This window comes from Mastigoproctus giganteus, chromosome 3, assembly GCF_048544385.1.
Source record: "Mastigoproctus giganteus isolate SK-2022 chromosome 3, ASM4854438v1, whole genome shotgun sequence".
Taxonomy (NCBI): domain Eukaryota; kingdom Metazoa; phylum Arthropoda; class Arachnida; order Uropygi; family Thelyphonidae; genus Mastigoproctus; species Mastigoproctus giganteus.
In genome coordinates, this window is record NC_143577.1 from 93,564,029 (window position 1) to 93,584,841 (window position 20,813).

At 39.6% G+C, this 20,813-nt stretch overlaps 1 protein-coding gene across 1 annotated transcript in view; it reads right to left on the reverse strand.

Annotated features, from left to right (window-relative positions):
• Window positions 1–20,813, reverse strand: part of LOC150088157 (protein bicaudal C homolog 1-like) — a 392,222-nt gene that overhangs the window by 137,154 nt on the left and 234,255 nt on the right. The window contains exon 12 of the mRNA XM_090370592.1: window positions 9,058–9,342. Coding sequence (XP_090226718.1) covers window positions 9,058–9,342 — 285 coding nt within the window. The remainder of the gene's footprint in view (window positions 1–9,057; window positions 9,343–20,813) is intronic.

The window sequence follows — 20,813 nt, forward strand, 5'->3', positions numbered from 1 at the left end:
GCAATTCTCAAGGCAGTGATGAACTGGATCAAGCCAGTGCAGTGTGCTTGCCCTGGCAGAACCATAGACAGGAGCACCATAATCGAAACAGGATCTGATTAATGTCCTGAATAACTGAAGCAGGGAGGTGCGATCTGCACCCATGTTAGAGAGGATAAAGTTCTGACTGGAAATTTGAAGTTCAGAATTCAGATGAAGTTTTTGTTGTCTACAAAAATGAATTTCTACTATTTTCTGCGGTAGCTGTTGAGGCTGGTCCATTGTTGTATTTTATTTAGTGATATCTGAAGTTGTCTTTCAATAGATCTCATGTTTTGGGAATGGCAGGAGATGGAAAGGTCATCTGCATAAAGGTAAGTCTCAATTGTGTTTGGAAGCTGCTAAGTAATGGAATCAATTCTAAGATCTAAAAGAGTGACACTCAATACTGATCCCTGTGAAACACTTTCTTCTTGAATGAAAGTTGCAGAGAGGGCATGTGGGTATTTCACTTGGAATGATCTCAAATGTAGAAAATTCTGAAAAATTTGGGAAGGTTTCCCCGTAGACCGAGAGCATAAAGATCACTAAGTATGCCATGCTGCCATGTGGTGCCAAATGCCTTCTCTATATCTATTGAAACCAATACTAGATGTTCGTGCTTAACGAAGGCATTCCCAACGAAAAATTCAGCCTTGACCATGAAATCCAAGCATGACCTATTTTTCGAAAGCTGTGTTAACTATGGCTCAGTTCTGACTCAACGATCCAGACGAGTCTACTGTGGACAACTTTTTCAAGGATTTTGCTGAGGCACCTTGAGAGAGATATTGGTCTATAGCTATGGGGGTTGGATGAATCTTTTCCAGGCTTTAGGAATGCCAAAACAATAGAATGAAGCCAAGAAGCTGGATAAATATTTTCTAAAAAAATGTGATTGTAAAAGAGCAGAAGGAGGTGCAAAGCTTTGTCATCAAGGTGTTGCAGCATGACATAATAGATCCCATCTGGTCCAGCAGCAGCACTGTGGGCTGTTTTAATAGCATGTAAAAGTTCAGAATATTGCAGTGGTTTGTGACAGCAGACTGCAAGTAGTTTGGAAATTACTAGTATGCTGTTCTTTACTGTTTTTAATTCGCTGGAAAGATGTAGTATAAGCAGATGCTGCTGATATTTCAGCAAAGGTAGTTCCCAAAGCATTTGCTATATCCAAGGGACTTGATAGATCTCGCCCATTCCAGGAGAGGATTGCAGATGGTATGGTTGGAAACTTATGAGATAGCTGTCTAATTTTTTTCCAAATTATTTTGCTGTCAGTGTTTCTATTGATGCTGGAAGCAAAGCAGGTCCACGATTCTTTCTTGGCTTTCCTTTGTATGAAATGTGCTTTTGCCCTTAATTTTTTTTATAATTTATCAGATTGGTTGTGGTTGGATATTGCCGAAACAAATTCCAGACTTTATTTTTTGCTTTTTTTGCTATTGTGCATTCCTCATTCCACCAATAATTATAATGTTTTCGGCCATGGGGATTTGATAGTGGTATTGTGTCTTTGGCCACATTTAGGAGAAGCGACATGATGTAATCTGTCACATCATCAATAGGCTGGAGACAGATTTTTTCCCTTATCAAAGGATATTGATGACTGGAATTTTGCCCAGTTTGCTCAGACAAATTTCGATTTCTTGCAGGGTAGAGTTAGAGGATTCTGTGCTATTAATATGTTGCATACAATTGGGAAGTGATTACTGCCCATTGGATCATTAACAACATACCTCTCTATGGCCAGGGCCAGTACTGGAGAACAAATGGAGAGATCTATTGCTGAGGTTTGTCCAGTTGGGAGCTGAATGTGAGTGTGCGCGCGCCAGTATTGAGAACAAGTGCCTCTAAAAAGCTTTCAATGAGTCGACCCTGTCTATCTAATTTAGAAGAGCCCCCCCATAAGGGGTTGTGGCCATTAAAGTTCCCTAATATACAAAGAGGTGGAGGTATCTGTATAAAGAGGTCTTCAAGATCTTTTAAACAGCAAGTATGGTTTGGTTGTAAGTAGATTGAAACTAATGTTATTGCATTATGGAGAGTTATACGAACAGCAACAGCTTCTATTTCAGTTTGAAGTTGAATATGTTTAGTCGGTATATTTGAATTTATTAGGATTGCCACACCACCATGGGCAGCATTAGCTGTATTACGATCTCTTCGATAAAGACAATAGTTCTTTATCGAAGGAGAAATTTGCAAGATTAGGTAAGTATCCTGAAGACAAAGAGCAACTGGAGAATATCGATTAATTAGATCATGGATGTCATCTGCGTTGCAACGAAAACCTCTGCAGTTCCATTGTAAAATACAAGGCATTACTTATGTTTAATTGATGGAGCTGTATCTGACTGTTTTTTGAAGGTGATGATTGGCTATTACGTTCCAGTTTTTGTTTATCTTTTTTAGAGAAAACTGGATGGGCAATGTCCATTTCTTCTTCAGCATACATTTCTAAAATAGGATCTTCCTGTATTGATCTGCCATCTCTGTCTGTGGTTGTATCCTGAATATATTTTTAATTGCATTTGAGTTTGTAATATGGAATGTGGTAGCACTCGTTGAAGGAGGAGATGCCGCTGGTACTGTCAGAGGAGTATTATTTGCATGATCTAAGAGTTTGGGTTGTTACTTATGTATACTTGGTTGTTGCTCAGAGAGAATATTTCTAGCACCATCAGAAATTGATTTATTAGTAGGAACGTGACATCGGTTTGTAGTAGTAGTGGCATGTGATGCAAGAAAGCAAGTGTACAAGCTTATGCAGCATCAGCCAAAAAAAAAAAAAAAAAATCACACCATTCCCTCCAAATGCCTGTCCAGTTCCTCCTTAAATTTATTTAACCTATCAACTTCCACAACGACAGATGGAAGTTTGTTCCAGCAATTAACCACCCGCTGCTAAAGGCAAATTTCCGCACTTCTATTCTACATCTATCTTTTCTTAATTTGAATTTATGCCCCCTTAGGTTCGTAATCTGAACAAGTGGAAGGATCCCATCAGAATTCAGCATGCTCAACCCATTCAAGGCCTTATACACCTCAATCAGATCACCGTGCAGATGCAGTCTCCAGCCACTGCAATTTACAGAACTTAAGCCTCTCTTGGTAAGAGAATCCCTTCATTTCCCTCAATCTTGTTGCCCTTCTCTGTACACGTTCAAGGAAATCTACATACTTCCTAAAATGAGGTCTCCAGACCTGTACGCAGTACTCAAAGCGTGGCCTGACCATTGCCTTATACAGAGGTACAATCACCTCCTTTTCTCTGCCAGCAAAATTCCTATATATCATTGACAAAACCCCATGACCTGCCCTGGCAGCCTGTCTGCACTGCTCAGAAAACTTCATATCTGACTGGACAATTACTCCCAGGTCTTTTTCATTTTCTACCACCTTAAGTGTAGTACCACAGAGTTGGTACGTTTCTCTGGGGTTACTTCTACCTATATGCAGTACTTTGCATTTGTCAAGGTCAAACTTCAGTTGCCACTTCTTAGCCCATCTGCCCAAATTTTCTAGATCCTGTTGCAGTAGCACGCTGCCATTACTGTCATTAACAACCCTGACAACCTTTGTATCATCTGCAAACTTCGACACTAAGCCTGATATACCTTCATCAATATCACTGATAAATATACAAAAGAACAGTGGACCCAACACCGAACCCGGTGGGACTCCATTAATAACATTAGTCCACGAAGAGCAGCACCCATTGATTACCACCCTCTGTCTTCTCCCACTCAACCATCCTTTTATCCATTGTAGCAACTTACCCTTAATACCATTCTGCTCCAATTTGTACAATAGTCTTCCATGCGCAACAGTGTCAGATTTCAAAGCTTTCCTGAAATCCAAATATATGATATTAAAATTATTTTTTGCATCCAGTTCCCTTGTAACCACATCATAATATCCTATCAAATTTGTCAGACAAGACTTTCCCTTAACAAACCCATGCTGTGTCTGAATTATTGCTGCAGTCTCGTCTAGATGATCCTAAAATGCATCTTTAACCAGTAACTCCATTATTTTACCCGGAACAGAAGTTAAACTAACTGGTCTGTAATTACTCGTGTCACCCTTCGATCCCCTTTGTGAATTGGGAATACATTTGCACATCTCCAGTCCATGTGGACCTCCCCTGAGTCCAAGGATGCTCTCATAATTATGGTTAAAAAAAACCATAATTATGGTTTGAGTGGACACTGTTTGATACTTTTTTTACGGCATTGGCATAGGTTACATTTTTGTTTATAGGAGGTACAACTATTTTTCTCACTTCTTGGTAACTTTGTTCTCAACCTTGTAATTTACTATTGTTTTCTCAGTTTTACATTTTTCACGTGTCTTGGAATATGCAGGATGATCTTTGCAATTTGGGCAGTCATTTTTGTGGTCGTACAGTGACTTTGTATGTGATCTGAGGACTCACTGTTAGTGCAGACAGGAACTCCTCTGCATGCAGTTTGTGAGTGGCCATAGTTTTAGCATTTGTAGCATCGTAAAGGATCGGGAATGTAGGGGCAAATGTGGCAAAGTAAATAACCTGCTTTTATGGAAGAGGGCAAGTTGGGTGTATTGAAGGTAAGAATAATATTTCTGGTTAGTATAAGTTGATTATCTTTTTTAGTCATTATATGTTTTGCTTGAATTACGTTTTGTTCTTGCAGTTCTGGGGTTATTTCCTCCTCTGTGGCATGTAAAAGGTCCCAACTGGATACGACACCCTTAGATGAATTTAGGGTTGCATGAGCAGATATTTTTACTGGAATGCCAGCAAAGTTTGTAAACTGTAAAAGCTTCTCCGAATGCCTGTGGTTAGTAGTTTCCACTAATAAGTCTCCTGATTGGGGTCTTTTAACAGTCTTAGGAGATCCAGCAATACCTTCCAGATGTTTTTGCATAACGGAGGGAGACAGTTTGCTCATAGGCTGACCAGTGAGTGAGTGGAAAATTAAAAATGATGGGCATGGTTGATCCATCTGATTGGTCTTCTGTCTCTTTGGATTGTCATTACCTAGGTCATGATTGGTGTCATAGTCATTGTAAGTTTCAGGTCTTGAGCTTGTAGGCTCTAAGGGTGGATAAGAATTTTTATCCATGATAGCTCCTTTTGGCCCTGGGGGTTTGTCTTTATCTCCAAGGTTACCAGCCGCACCACGGGGAGGCAGGAGCAGTGCCAAGAGGTGACCAAGCCGCTGCTAGTTGTGTTAGTGAGAGGATTGAAAAAGAAACAGAAAGGTGTCTTTCCTTTCTGGGCTACTTAAGCCCAGATGAGGAAAAATGGTAATCAGAAAAACGGTAATCAGTAATCAAAATAAGGAAAACGGTAATCAGAACAAAAAAGAATCTCTATAGGGCAAAAGCTCTCTGAAAAGACCGCTTCACGAAACACACTATAATCGCTTGGCCACAGAACGTTTGCACCAGGGGCCTTAATAAGTTGCAAAAAAGTAAAAACAGCTGACACCTTGTCACTGTCGGATAAAATCTGACTGAGTGTATAAGACTCGGTCAAATGGTTAAAAGCAAAAAAAAAAAAAACAAGTACTGCTAAAATCTAGACAGTTAGTTAAAATGTGTCTAATCGATAAAACCATGCCACAGGAGTCACACATAGGAGGGTCATCAGCCTCAAGCATATACCAATGTGTCATATTACTGTGTCCTATGCGTGTCCGTGCAAGAACAACTTCCTTTAATGATTCCTGCGCAGATGAAACTGCCATGGTTCAATTACAGGCTTTATCTGATGTAATTTATTGGTAATCCTTCCTATTCCATGAATCGTGCCACCAGGTGTGAATCTTTTTGTGCATTGTTTGGTAGTCTGTATAAGGGACTGACGGGCAACCATTATTAGAGGGAATTGCTCATCTGGCTGTGGTGCAAGCCAAACCATTTCCTCTAATCCCAGTGTGGCTGGGAATCCAGCAGAAGCGGATATTGTATTCACGTTCATGGAGAGAGTGAATCTTCTGCTGAACTTGAGACAGAACTGTGTGAGGATTACATCTCACCAATAATAAAGCCTGTAAGACGCTCAAAGAATCTGAATATAAAAAGAACTGTTGGTGCTGGCATTTATTAATATGATCCAAGTTGGTGTTATTTAATATGCTTCTAGCATTGGTGTACAATGCAACTATATATGCACCTGTTTTTACTCTTACATAGCTCATATATTTCCTTGTTCCATAATCACCCACAGTGGGCCTCAAAATCTCTGGTACCTTGCTTTCCACACTTCTGCATTCCAATAGAAGCAGTGCAAGAATCACGTTCACTTCTCCCTGTGGCTATTGTTAATCTATTAGTCTGTGTATCCCCCAAAATAGCAGTTTTCTGACCCACCTAACACTGCCTTGATAGTATAAGCAAATATTCTTGCCCCCTTTTTATTCAAGTGTATCCCATCCCAGTACAGGCAATGTCTCCTGTTCACAGTGAAAAATTCTATCCTATGAGACTTGCACACAGTCTCTCTGTAGAGCCAAATTGACAAGGCTCTCAACCATGTATTCCCTCCTATCGTGCTGGGCGGGAATTGCAGACACTTTCAAATTTAACCCTCACTATGACTATGATTTTATCTCAATTGTTGTGTAGACTTTGCTGCCATTGTTCATTTCTAAGTTTAATCTGGTATAATTTGCTCGAAGTCTGATTGGACCTTATAAAATGTGTGCTTGTTACAGGTTACACTTTTGTGTATGAGATCATCATCATCAGCCATTTTCAAATCACTGCAGGATGAAGGCCTCTCCAGCAACTTTCCAGTTCCTTCTGTTTTGTGCAATGGCCATCCATTTACTACCCACAAACTCATGAATTTCATCTGTCCATCTCCGCCGTGGTCTTCCAGGCTTTCTTCTAGCATTCTGTTATTCTCTTAGTCCATCTGTCATCATGTCTTTGAGCTATGTGTCCTGTCCAAGACCATTTTAGTTCTTTGGTTTTGATAAGAATGTCCTTTACTTGAGTTTGCTGCCTAATCCTTTATTTTTAATAAAAAAAAAATAAATAAATAAAATAAATATTTGAGTCTTTCCAATTGTTTCTCTTCTTATCTAACAGTCTGATTCCCAATATAATTCGTTCCATTCTTGGCTGTGTAGTTCTCAGCTTCTCTTCCATTCTTTTGGTGAGGGCCCAAGTTTCACTTCCTTAAGTCATGGTGGGTAGTATACATTGGTTCATTATTTTATGTTTCAGACAAATTGGGATAGTGCTCCTCAGTATGTGACTATATTTCCTGAATGCTATCCATCCAAAATTTATTCTTTTCTTGACTTCCAGCCATTTATCATTACAGCTGATGACTTGTCCCAGATAAGTATATGACTTCACCTTTTCAATTACTGCTCCTTCAACCATTATATCCCTTTCTATGAAGGGATATATGAAGGGTAGCTTGCTCTTTCATCATTACTTTACTTTTGTTTTAGTCATATTCATCTTTAATCCAAAATCCTTACTAACTCTGCATAACTGATTAAGGTTTACCTCTAATTCTTTGGGATCGTGGCTTATGACCACAATGTCATCTGCAAAAAGTAAATGGTTTAGGTACTCTCCGTTCACATTGACTCCTTTCTGCGCCCAGTCTAATCTTCTGAAAGCTTCCTCAAGGGCAGCAGCAAACAGCTTTGGAGATATTGCATCTCTTTGTCGAACTCCTTTCTCAATTTTAAATTTACTACTGTCTTTGTGTAGTCTAATAAAGGAGGTAGCATTCTCATATATTTTCTTCAAAATCATAATATATGGGGTATCTATGACTTGTCTTTCCAGTGCCCAAAACATTTTCTTATGCTGTATGGAGTCAAATGCCTTTTCATAATCCACAAATGCCAGGCATAATGGTGTTTTATATTCATTTGCTTTCTGCATTAGCTGTGATATTATGTGAAGGTGATCCATAGTTGAGAATCCTGTCCTAAAGCCAGCTTGCTCTTTCGGTTGATTCTCATCGAGTATTCTTTCTAATCTGTTAGTAATGACCCTTGTGAGCAACTTGTACATGTGGGATAACAAGCTAATTGGTCTGTAATTTCCAATTTCTGATTTATCTCCTTTCTTATGCAGCAAAACTATGACTGCATTATTCCACACCTTTTCTAATGCATTTTGTGAAGAGTCTTGCCAGTTTTTGTGTCTTGTCTCTTCCTCCCAATTTTAACAACTCTACAGTAACTTCATCTTCCCCCGGAGCTTTCTGATTCTTCATTTTCTTAAACACGTCCTACCTCATCGGGAAGGATATCGGGTATGTGTTATTAATTTGCGATCCATCTTCCCCACTGCTGGCATCATTCCCTCGCTCCTTATATAATTCTCTGTAGTAGTCTTCTGCTATTTGAATTATGCCTTCTCTGCTATTTATAAGTACATCATTGGTATTCTTCAGTTTCATTTGTCTTTCTGTATTACTGCTCATGGCTGCTGATTTAAGTCCTTTGTTTTCCCTTAATGCTTGTTCTACTTTTCTTGTGTTAAATCTTCTTATGTCCTCTCTGAGTCTCTTTCTAATGGCTTTATATAACTCAGTATACTCAATTTTCTCCTTGTCAGTGTTTATCTTGCTCTTCGTTTGTCATCTTCGGTTAATCATGACAAGTGTTTCTCGACTAATTTTTTCTTCTTTGGATTTCTTTTTACCTATAGGTTTCTTGGGCTTTATCACTTTCAGAAAGTTGTAATATTCCTCATCAGTATCTTGGTCCTGAGCTGTCTGCAGAAGCTCAAAATTGTTCTTAAGTTCCAGTACATTCTGCTTTTTCTCCTCTTCTGTTATCTCAAAGACCTTTGTATTATTTACTCGAGTCAGTTTTAACTTTCTTTTCTTAAATCTATATCAAGTGTGCATTTTACCATTCTGTGATCACTTCCAACATTTACCTTGGAATGAGATAAGAAAGGGTCAAGTACTATTAAGCTAATATTTATTTCTTAAAGACTACATCCAACAGCATATGGAAAATAATTTTCGAAAAAAAAAAAAAATCTTTTAGTTCAATTAAATTAACTCACTTTTCTCCAAATTCTCTGAAAGATTATCAGCACCTTGAGAGAAAATTCCATTTGTTGCAACGTCTAGAAAGTGAGAGCCAAAATGAGAATGTGAGTGCACATGTGGATTTGAATTTGTGGGACTTGACGACAACTGGTTTAAAATAAGAGGTAACAGTTGATTTGAAACTGATGGTGATGTAGAAGACTGTGATCCAGAGCTACTGACCTGTCCTAGAACATCTCCAGCTGAATGAATTATACTTGATGATGATGAAACAGATGATGCTGACACTGATGCAAGATCTACAAAATTGGCAGAAATAGTTTGTTAAATGTGAATAAAATCGCTGTAAAATACAATCAAAAAATTAAATTTAACCCTTTTCATCTATGCAATAAGCAGTCTTAAAAAAAAAAAAGCACAAATCATGGTTAAAAACCATCTCAAATAGAAATATTACATATCACTTTTTTTCCACCCTTTGATCTCCACACTACTTACTGTAAGATTTTCATATGATGTTTGGAACCAAGTTTTAAAATCCAAATAAGGATTTTTGCAATGGGAAAGGCAAACAAATTAATGAAGTCATAATTTCACACACAATTTTTTGTCTTGTGTTATCTAAAATTAAAATGTTAAGGGATGATAAAAAATAAATCTGTCAACTACTGAGTGCCAGGCACTCAGGATGAAGGGTCTGTAGTCACTAATGGTCGTTAGTGTAGTATCTCAAATAGAGAGCTTTAAGTAAATGAAAAAAGGTTCTAGTACCCTAGCTTGGTTCTAGTACCCTAACTAACGAAAATGTTGTTTATTTGAGTCTTTCCAGTTGTTGTGAATGACAAGGGTGGGAGAAGCAATTTGAAGTTCTTCAAACAAAAGAATTCCGAGACTTTGTTAGATCCATCCTTTAGAAAATTTACATTAAAGTCACCGAAGATGATAGTGGCTAGAAAAGTAATTTTAAAGCTATCTTGGTAGTACACATTGGAGACTTATAGAAGGTGACCCACCTAGTTCTGCCCGGCTCAACAGATACATAATCACAGTGAACCAGCAGGCTAGTGGCAAGCCGGTGTTTGCCACTAGCCTGCCCTGGTTTGGCCTAAAACTGAGGAACTAACAAAAACGTTGTCTACTTGAGTCTGAATCCAGAGAACAGCTGTGGAATAATGTCCAGGGATTCTCCCCAACTGCAGTGGAACAACTAATTCAAACACCAAGTAACCCTGCAGCACTCCAGGCCATTGCAAAAGAAGATTTTGCTCGGAAAAAGAGGCTTATTCTCAGGGCAAACCCAGTTCTGCCCCAGATCAATCAAGTCTGAAGATAAAATTGGACAATAAGAAGATCTGTTTTTACCAAGACGTGGACAATACTTAGAGTTTTAAAAGTCTGTTGTTTAAGATATGGATGAGCTGCTAGTGTCAGTTTTATGTGTTGTTTTTTTATTTTGTTTTTTTTTTTAAATTAATTTATATATTTTATAATGTTTAATTTATTTATTTTATGAAAGATGTAAGATAATCAGTTTAGAGCTGTTAGGTGGATCTGAACTTATGTTCCGGGTGCTGCCTTTATTTTTAATAAAAAAAATAATAAATAAATAAAATAAATATTTGAGTCTTTCCAACTGTTGTGAATGACAATGGTGGGCCGTGCACGGCTCCGCACAGGCACCTACCTCCCCCACCACCACCGCCTCAACACTGTCTCTCTGAGTACCTCCTTGCACGGACAACTCCAGCTTTGAAAATTGTTAAACAATACTTCTCATCGCAAAATTTATAAATGACCTTTATAGAATTATTAACCAACTATTTAGAAACCTTTTTGTCACCAAAATGAGAGTTACTTAGTACAAAGAAGTGCACTATCAAAGTGCAATAAAAAATTGTTTTTTTTATTTTAACACAAAAAGTAAATGATAGATTTCAATCGGAACAGTTTTCCCTTGATAAGCATCAAATAGCGCATAGCTAAAGTAAAGTGTGTTTAGTGTCAAACTGCACCAGGGGTTTCCTCCATCTCCGCGTTGCTTTCATTGTGGGTGTACCAGTTCGCTGGGAAGGCCAGAGATTTAAAAGTGTATGGACATTGTCTATGTGTAGTGTTACGTACTGTTGTTCTTCTGGCCATTTAGTCACTGGACTCCTGCTGAGGCCCAACATTGCCCCACTTTTGCCCCGTGGAGACAGACCAGGAACCCATAGTTTTAGATTTACTCTGGCAGGCCCTGCCACCTGAGATCCAGAGATTTCAATGGGCTAGTCACCACTGAAATCTCAGGATCAAAAAAAAAAAAAAAAAAAAAATTCCTGCATGCACTCTTTTATATGCACATACGTACAGACAGATTCATATATATGTGATACAATATTTCCATCATATTTGGTTTTGCTGATCGGTATGTGAGGGGGATACCGCTTGCATAATAAAGGCCAAAAAATATAGGTGAATGGTAATTTGGACATCATTAAGTTTTTTGTATGTGGGGCTGGCATAAAGATAGAGTGGGTAGGAGATTGAAGGCTGGGAAGGGTTAAGGTAGAAATATGGGGGATGATAATGTAGGCAACCCCAGAAGTCAGTGAGGCAGGCCCATGCCTCACCAGGAGAAAGTAGTGGGTGCCGGCAGGGGGTCCACCGGTGCAGGGGGAGGAATGGAAAGGCACCAGGCAAGGGAGCCCGGTGCGATCGCTAACAGGTGTCTGCAGGAAAACTATACACAGATCCTGCTGGTGGTGTCCCAATCTGGTGTCAAGTCTGAGTTGTCATCCGTGGGACCGGGGGTCCTGTCCGTGTTAATCCTTAACCATAGTGTGGTTTATTTCTCAAGTCTTGCGTCTTCCAGTTCTCAGGATGTGTCTTGTTCGCATAGACCCAGCTGGTGGGGTGTCTAAGTTTGGTAGTCATCTCCATTTGTCATTCATGGAAGATGGGTGCCATCCATGTTAGTCTATTTTGGTATAGTTTGTTTCCTGAGTTTTTCTAATTCTTGGGGATGGGTCATTTCTGGTTTCCCAGTCCAAGCGAGCTGAAGAACAGATGTTCTCTGTGATTTTTAAATTTTTAGCTCCATTAGTGATGGAAATAGAGGGGATGGACACGAAAATTTTAAAATATTTTAAACCTACTCGATGAGCGCTTTCCAACAGTGTATAATAATCTATAGGTTGTCGACAACATTTTGCCCCCATTTTTACACCCCCCCCCATTTCTCAGACAAATTTTTGTCAACAATGATCAATATGTCATCGTGTTGGCCAACATGATGTACAAACCCATACAAAATTTAACGGACCCTAAAAAGAAAAAAATACACAAATTTTACTATATAAAATCTAAAATAATTATTAATAAAACTATATACCTTTAAGACCTATTAGTTATTCATCTCTAACACGTTTTATTTTTGCCTCTATAGGTACCCTTCTGGTTTTCAGAAAAGTACCTGTAAAGGAATTAAATGACTTGTACAATATACATAAGTCATTTAATGAACAAGCAGCAAGCTGATGTGAAATTCTATATTCTGCTGAATTTGCAAAAATCTTATGGAGAATTTGCTATACCCAGGTTATCTACATTTAGACAGTTGTTGTTGTTATTTGGTTTTTAGGAGCATTAGCAACTAAGGCCATATTGCTGCAGGGATATGCGGTGGTCATTCCCTGACCTTTCCGCATCCTCCGTATTTGGTGGCTCACGGGCCTGCCCACCTGGCTATGGAGGTGCCTGCATTTAGACAGTATAGGCAGTTCAAAGATAGAACCAGAACAAAAACAGGAATCAAATGCAATATATCTGCAAATCCTAAACATGAAGGTTTCAGGGAAATAATCATAGCAGTTATTAAGGTTATTATACCAACTAACAGATTTCAAAGGCAAATACCTAAATCGGTGTCATATGCATTGATTAGACTAATGGCAGACAATAAAAATCCATGGGATTATTATAAATTATCAGGGGATATAGAAACCTAAACCAATGTGCAATCAAGTCATTAAGGGGTGGCTTAGTCAATAGGCAATCTAAAGAAGATTACGAGATGTCTTTGGCTAAGAATGCAAAGAATTCTTTGCTGCTGTTGTTGTATTTGGGATTGTTGGCACAAAAGCCTCTTGAGCCATATAGTGCCAGCTCGTGATTTACTTATGGCTTATGATCACATTTATGCATTGCAAATAAACAGTTCTTTGAAATTTTCATCATTGCCAAGAATACGTGATAAAGTTAAAAGTTCCTGCAAGTTAGATAGGGAGCTAAGCTGGAGTTTCAGATAGTTGATTGTTGAAGACATTCAATGAGCATGTTTTATCGTGTGCCGTGACTGACAAAAGAAATACTGAGGAGGATTCTCTCCCATCAACAAATACAGATGAGTTAGTTGGAAATGACAGAGGTTGAGTCTTGTCAGAATCACTTCTTGCATGCTTCTCCTGAAACTAGATACCCACAGCTATAGCTTCTTTCTCTCTTTTTTTTTTTTTTTTAACCACAGCAGTTTATTATTGATTTCAGTTTGCTATAGTTGAGACCACTGTTTCTTACATGTTGTTTTAATAATGGATTTGTAGTCAGTGTAGGGCACTTTTAGTTGACAAGAATATTTGGTGTCACGATGTTTAGCAGCATCATCTGCCCATTTGCTACCCAGGATGACAATGTGATCAGAAATTCAGCAGAAAGTAATCTCCTGGTTGGCCATATGATAGTGACATAATTTAGATACGATCTCTTTAAGAATGGCATGAAAGGGAGGAAATGTAGCTCGAATAGCACTGATACTTAAGAAGTCATATATAACAGAGAATGCTTTGATATGGTGGTTTTTTATGTTATCTAGAATTAGTTTTATTGCATTCAGTAGGAAGAGAGACAGCTAGTGAGAAGGTGAAAGAAACTGCAGCAGCACCTACAGCAAAATCTATTTTGGAGCCATCAGTATACATATGTACTTTCTCTGAGTTTTCCAAGGATTGTGTTTTACGTAGCAGCTGAAAGCTGATGTCTGCTAGGGGAGGATTTCAGGAGGGAAGTTCAGGAGTAGTAGTAGTAATAATTAGCATTAGTTGAGGCATATGATGCAAGAAAGCAAGCTTATACAGCAACAGCCAAAACAAAACCCTTACAATTTCAGCCATCCAGTCACTCCAAATGTTTGTCTTAAATTTATTTAAGCTATCAACTTCCACAACAACAGATGGACGTCTGTTCCAGCAATCAACTATCCACTGGCTAAATGCAAACTTCCGCACATCTATACTACAACTGTCTTTCCCCAATTTCAGTTTATGCCCCCTCAGGTTTGTAATCTGAGCAAGAGGAAGAATCTTATCTACACTGAGCCTGCTCAAACCACTCAAGGCATATACACCTCAATCAGATCACCTCGCAGGTGCCTAGTCTCCAAACGCTGCAACTTGCAGAAGTTAAACCTTTCTTGGTAAGAGCACCCCTTTTCATGTCTGACTGCAGAATTATCCCCAGGTCTTTTTCATTCTACACTACCCTGAATGTAGTATACCACAACAACAGATGGGCATTGCAGGATAGATTAGGGAAGTTTGCCTTCAGCCAGCAGGTAGTTGATTGTTAGAACAGGCTTCTATCTGTGGAAGTGGATTGGTTGAATATATTCAAGGGAAACTAGACAAGGTCTTGGACAGTATGGATGATTAGTTAGTCTGGGGTTACTGCTACCCATGTGCAGTACCTTGCATTTTTCATGTTAAACTTCAAATGCCATTTCTCAGCCCATCGAACCAATTTTTCTAGATCCCCTTGCAGTAGATCACCTTGATGATTGCCATTAAACACCCTACCAACCTTTGTATAATCTGCAAACTTAAATATTAAGTGATAAATACTGAAAACAACAATGGACACAGGACCAACCTCTGGGGAACTCCACTAATAACACTAGTCCAAGATTATCAGGTAGTGCCCACTGATAATCACTCTGTCATCTTCCACTTAACCATCCCTTTATCCATAGTAGTAATCTGCCATTAATTGCACATTGCTCCACTTTGTACACCTCAACAGTCTTATGTGCAACAGTATCAAAAGTCTTCCCGAAATCTAAGAATATGTCAAAATTATCTTTTGCATGGCCTTATACAAAGGGATAATTAACTCCTTATCCTTGCTAGCACACTTACTGCATATTATTGAAAAACCTCATGAGCTGTCCTATGGTGCAGTGACCAGTTCTTTGGTCACCACATCATAGTAACCTATCAGATTGGTTAGACAAGACCACTCCTTGACAAATCCATGCTGTGACTGCAGTATAACTGCATGCCTGTTGAAATGGTCCTGCATTACTTCAACCAGTAATTCCATTATTTTCTCTAGAACAGATGTTATGCTAAGAGGTCTGTAACTGTTACTTTTGACCCTGCTTTATAAATTGGGGATACACTCGCACTTTTCCAGTCCATAAAGAACTCCTCTCAATCCAAGGATGCTCTCATAATTATAGCTAAGGCTTTCCTTACCTTCTTTGCTGCCTCCTTTAATATGATTCAATAGATCCCATCCACCCCAGGTGCCTTTTTAATGTTTAACTTCAAAAACTTCAATTTGTTCGCAACCTTAGAATCACTTCTTCTTGGGCCATTGACATCAAGTGGCCCAATGCCAGAGTGGCTCTTTGCCAGAGACTTCTCATAATATGCCTTAGCTTTCCTAACCTCCTTTGTGACTTGATTACAGACTGAGTAGCGACATCTTGGAAGATATTTTGGAAGTTAATATCACAAACGAGCATGAACTCTTGCAATTGAAGCCCTGCAGGATGGTTTTTCATTAGGTTTATTGTGGCATAGCATGACATATTGAGGGCCAAACAGGTACTGCCAGCGGGGGGTGGGATGGAATACTTTTAACTTTTTTTCTGCATACTTACACAATAAGGATTTTCTTAGATGTAGAGAGTGGGGGAGTTCATTTGCTTCAATACACAGGCTGTGGACTGGAGATGTTCTGAAGGCTCCCACAGCTATCTTAAGGGAACTATGCTGGATGTTGTTCAGGTATAATAGAGAATCTTTTCCCAGTGGAGTCGAAGACAGATGATCTATAATCCAAGTGTAACCTTATTAAGGTTCTACAGGAGGAATCATCTGCCAGCCCCCATTATATAGAGGAGACTGCTCATAGGATGTTCAGCTTTTTAAGGCAGGTTTTCCAAAAATAAGCTTTATGAGCAATAAATTAAGTTTATTGTTGAAGAAACATCGGTTGGTGTGGTAATTGGTGTATTATTGGCTTGTTCAGTTTTTTGTTGAGAAGGCCATTGTTTGGAAGTAGTGAGAATAGAATGTGTCAACTGGCAATATATATATAATTGGAGGAACTATAACATATGTTTGAATACTTACTTACTAGAAATGTTTAGCAGCTGTGGCATATGTACACTTTGGTCCTGTTTTGATTTCTTTCTTGCCTCTGAATATGTGACTTTGTTCTCCACCACTTTATATTTCTGTATTTTTTTCCTTGCTTCCATAGTTTGTATATTTTGGACACGGCAATGGGAGATAGCCTACATTGACAGATGTTGGTAGGCTGAGGGAACTAAAAGTGAGGATTATGCTCCTTGTTGGTACAAGAATACCATCTTTACGAGTCATAATTTTCCTAGCTTGGATGACTCTTTGTTCGCGTAGCTCTGCCGATTTCTTTCTCTGATACAGTTAATAAATCCCATTCTGCAATGACTCCAATTGACGAGTTTAGGGTGTCACTGGAGAGTAACTTTTATTGGTTGTCCACCAAAAGTAGTGTGTTTAATTACTTTGCAGAATGCTGAGATTTCATGGTCTGTACCAGAAGGTGGCCAAACTGAAGTCTTCTACTGATTTAGCATTAGTAGAGGCATATGATGCAAGAAAGCAAACTTACACAGCATCAACCAAAAAAAAAAAAAACCCTTCCCATTTCACACATCCATTCATTCCAAATGTTTGTCTAGTTATGCCTTGAATTTATTTAAGCTGTGAACTTCCACAAAGACAGAAAGGTTTGTTCCAGCAATCAACCATCCACTGGCTAAAGGAATTTCTGCACATCTATTCTACAACTGTCTTTCCTCAATCTGAATTTATGTCCCTTCATGCAAATAATCTGGGCAAGGGAAGAATCCCATCAGCATTGAGCTTACTCAAACCATTCAAGGCTTTATAAACCTCAATCAGATTCCCTCCCAGACACTGCAATTTACAGAGCTTAAGGCTTTCTTCGTAAGAGCAACCCTTTGCTCCAATCACCAATCTCATTGTCCTTCTCTGTACTCGTTTCAGCAGCTCTACATCCTTCCTAAAATGAGGCCTCCAGACCTCATGTTGTAGACAAGGGGATAATCACCTCCTCATCCCTGCTAGGAAAATTTCTGTATATCATTGACAAGACACCATAAGATACTCTTGCAGATTGTCTGTACTGCACTGCTCAGAAAAATTCATATCTGACTGCACAATTGCCCCCAAGTCTTTTTCATTCTCCACTACCCTCACAGCACAGTACGGTTGGTTGGTTGGTTGGTTGAGTTTTATTGGCGCATCAGCAACTATGGCTATAATGCGCCAAAACCTTGACATAAAAAGTAAAAAGGTTTCAGTGACCTACTGAATTAGGTCACTACGTCAGGTTATAAAAACAAGTATAAACTGTAACAGACAAATATCAGTAAATAAGTAACAATGGAAAATCTTAAAATAATAAGATTTTTAAATATGATTAAAAAGGTTTACTGATTTTAGGAAATTAAAAATAGCAGACACATGGTCATTGTCGGATAAAATCTGACAGTGTATACGGCTCAGTCAGATGGTTAAAAGCGGTAAAACGAGCATTTCTAAAACTGGTACAGTCAACTAAAATGTGTCTGATTGTTAAAATTGTGCCACAGGACACACACATAGGAGGGTCATCAGCCCTCAGCAAAAACGAATGAGTTAAATGACTGTGTCCTATGCGGGTCCGGGCAAGAACAACTTCCTCCTTACGATTCCCGCGCAGACTAGACTGCCACGGTTCAATTACAGGTTTTATATGATATAATGTATTCGCAGTCTGTCTATTCCACGAATCCTGCCATTGGGAATGTATCTTTTGGTGTATTATTTGCCTGTAGTCTGTATAGGGGACTAACAGGCAGTGGTTATTATTGGGAATTGCTGATTTGGCTGCGGCGTCAGCCAAATCATTTCCCCTAATCCCAATGTGGCTGGGAATCCAGCAGAAGCGGATATCATATTCACGTTCATGGAGAACGCGAATCTTCTGCTGAATGCTAGACAGAACTGGATGATCATTATATCTCACAGATATTAAAGCCTGTAACGCACTGAGAGAGTCGGAATATAAAATGAACCGATGGTATTGGCATTCACTAATGTGATCCAAGGCTAACTTTATAGCGTGCAGCTCTGCAGTAAATATGCTGCATTCAGAGGGAATCTGCTCCGATGTAGTGCTGTCTCTAAAGACAGCAGCAGATCCCACATATGATTCCGCCTTCGAGCCGTCTGTGTAGACTGGCGCAAAGTCAGAATGTTCAGCTCGGTGTGCTGAAAAAAGCTGCAGGTAGACAGACGATGGAGTGTCCGACTTTCCCCAATTTCTAAGGGACAAGTCACATGCCGGGACATGAGCATGCCAGGGTGGAAGGGGTTGCTTTGGTGTTTGGGCAACCCTGTCTACCTTTATATTAAGTTCTTTGAGTAGCTCTTGGACATGAATACCAAAAGGACGATTGGCAGTCTTACGGGTGTTGTACAAATTTTCCCATCGTGGCTCAAAAACGGTTAGCCACGTAGGGTGGTCTGGCAGGGATTTCAGTTTTAGAGCGTAGTTTAGAGACAACTGCTTACGTCGAAGCAATAATGGCAGTTCGTTTGCTTCGACGTATAAGCTCTGGACAGGAGATGTGCGATATGCTCCAATAGCGGTACGGAGAGCCAGATGATGGACAGGATCGAGCCAACGAAGTACACTGTCTCTGGCCGAATTGTATACCAGGGACCCGTAATCCAGTCTGGATCGTACAAGTGCACGATAGACGCGTAGTAGGGTGCATCGATCCACACCCCAAGATGTTGAGGAAAGAGCACAGAATATTTAGCCCTCTTGTGCACTTTGTGCGGAGTTGACGGATGTGATCCAGAAAGGTCAGCTTTTTATCGAATACGAGTCCCAAGAATTTTGTGTCCGCTGCTATTGGAATTACATTTTGTCCGAGCTTTAATTCAGGTTCAGGATGAAGATTACACTTACGACAAAAGTGTACGCAAACGGTCTTCTCCGGCGAGAACCTGAAGCCATTAGCAAGAGCCCAGGAGTTGAGGCGATCAATAGCTTTCTGCAGTTGTCTTTCAATAACCCTCATGTTGCATGACTGACAAAATATGCTAAAGTCATCAACATAGAGGGCACAGTTTACAGTTGGAGGAAGTTGTTCTGTGATGGAATTCACTTTGATGGCAAAAAGCGCGACACTTAATACTGATCCTTGTGGTACTCCCTCCTCTTGGCTGAAGGAACGAGAGAGTGAGGATCCCACACGAACTTGGAAAGATCGACTGGCTAAAAAGTTTTTAATAAAAATGGGGAGTTGCCCCCTAAGGCCAAGGCTATGCAGATCTTTTAAGATGCCAAATCTCCAAGTTGTGTCATACGCTTTCTCCATGTCAAAGAACACCGACACCAAGTGTTCACGTTTTAGGAAAGCATCCCGGATGGATGCTTCCAATCTAATAAGATGGTCCAAAGTGGACCGGTTCCTTCGGAAGCCGCACTGTATGTTGGAGAAAAGGTCATTTGATTCTAAGTACCATATTAAAGGAGAATTAACCATTCTCTCCAGGATTTTGCACAGACAGCTAGTCAGAGCAATAGGACGATAGTTGGTGGTGACTTTTGGATCCTTTCCTGGCTTAGGGAAGGCAAGAACGATTGCCTTTCGCCAGGAATCCGGAAACTGCCCTTCAGTAAAGATTCTGTTATACAGAAGGAGCAGACAATCCATAGATTTTGGTGAAAGATGTTTAATCACGTCATAATGGATGCCATCTGGTCCAACAGCACTTGCTTTGGAAAGAGCGAGGGCTCTTTTCAGTTCCTGAATAGTAAAATCCCCATTGTAGGGGTAGAGGCCCTTGGACTTAAAATTAAGTGCTTCTCTTTCCAGTTTATGTTTCAGGACCAGGAACTCTGGGGAGTACGAGGATGTTGCGGAGATGTTAGAGAATGTTTCCCCAAGAGCATTGGCTATTGCAGTTGGATCTGCAACAGCGCATCCATTATAATCTAAGATTGAAGAAGGGTGGGATGTATATTTTCCCTTCATTTTCCGGATTTTATCCCAGACTACCTTAGAGTTGGTAGACTGGTTAATAGATGATGTAAAACGGATCCACGATTCCTTTTGACTCTGACGACGGATGTAGCGTGCTTTGGCTCGTGCAAGTTTAAAGGCTATAAGGTTGTTCGTGGTAGGATATCTGCGAAATATCCCCCACGCTTTGTTTTGAGCCTTTTTTGCTGTTGTGCATTGTGAATTCCACCAAGGTTTGGGAAATGGTGGAAACCGGGCTGATGTTTTTGGGACAGCATTAGCAGCTGCGTGGACAATGATTTCTGTGATGTACGTTACTGCGTCATTGATAGGCTCCTGACTGAGTTCAAAATTTGCCTGATGTTGGAAGGCATTCCAGTCAGCCTGATCAAACTTCCACCGTGGTAACCTAAAAGGACA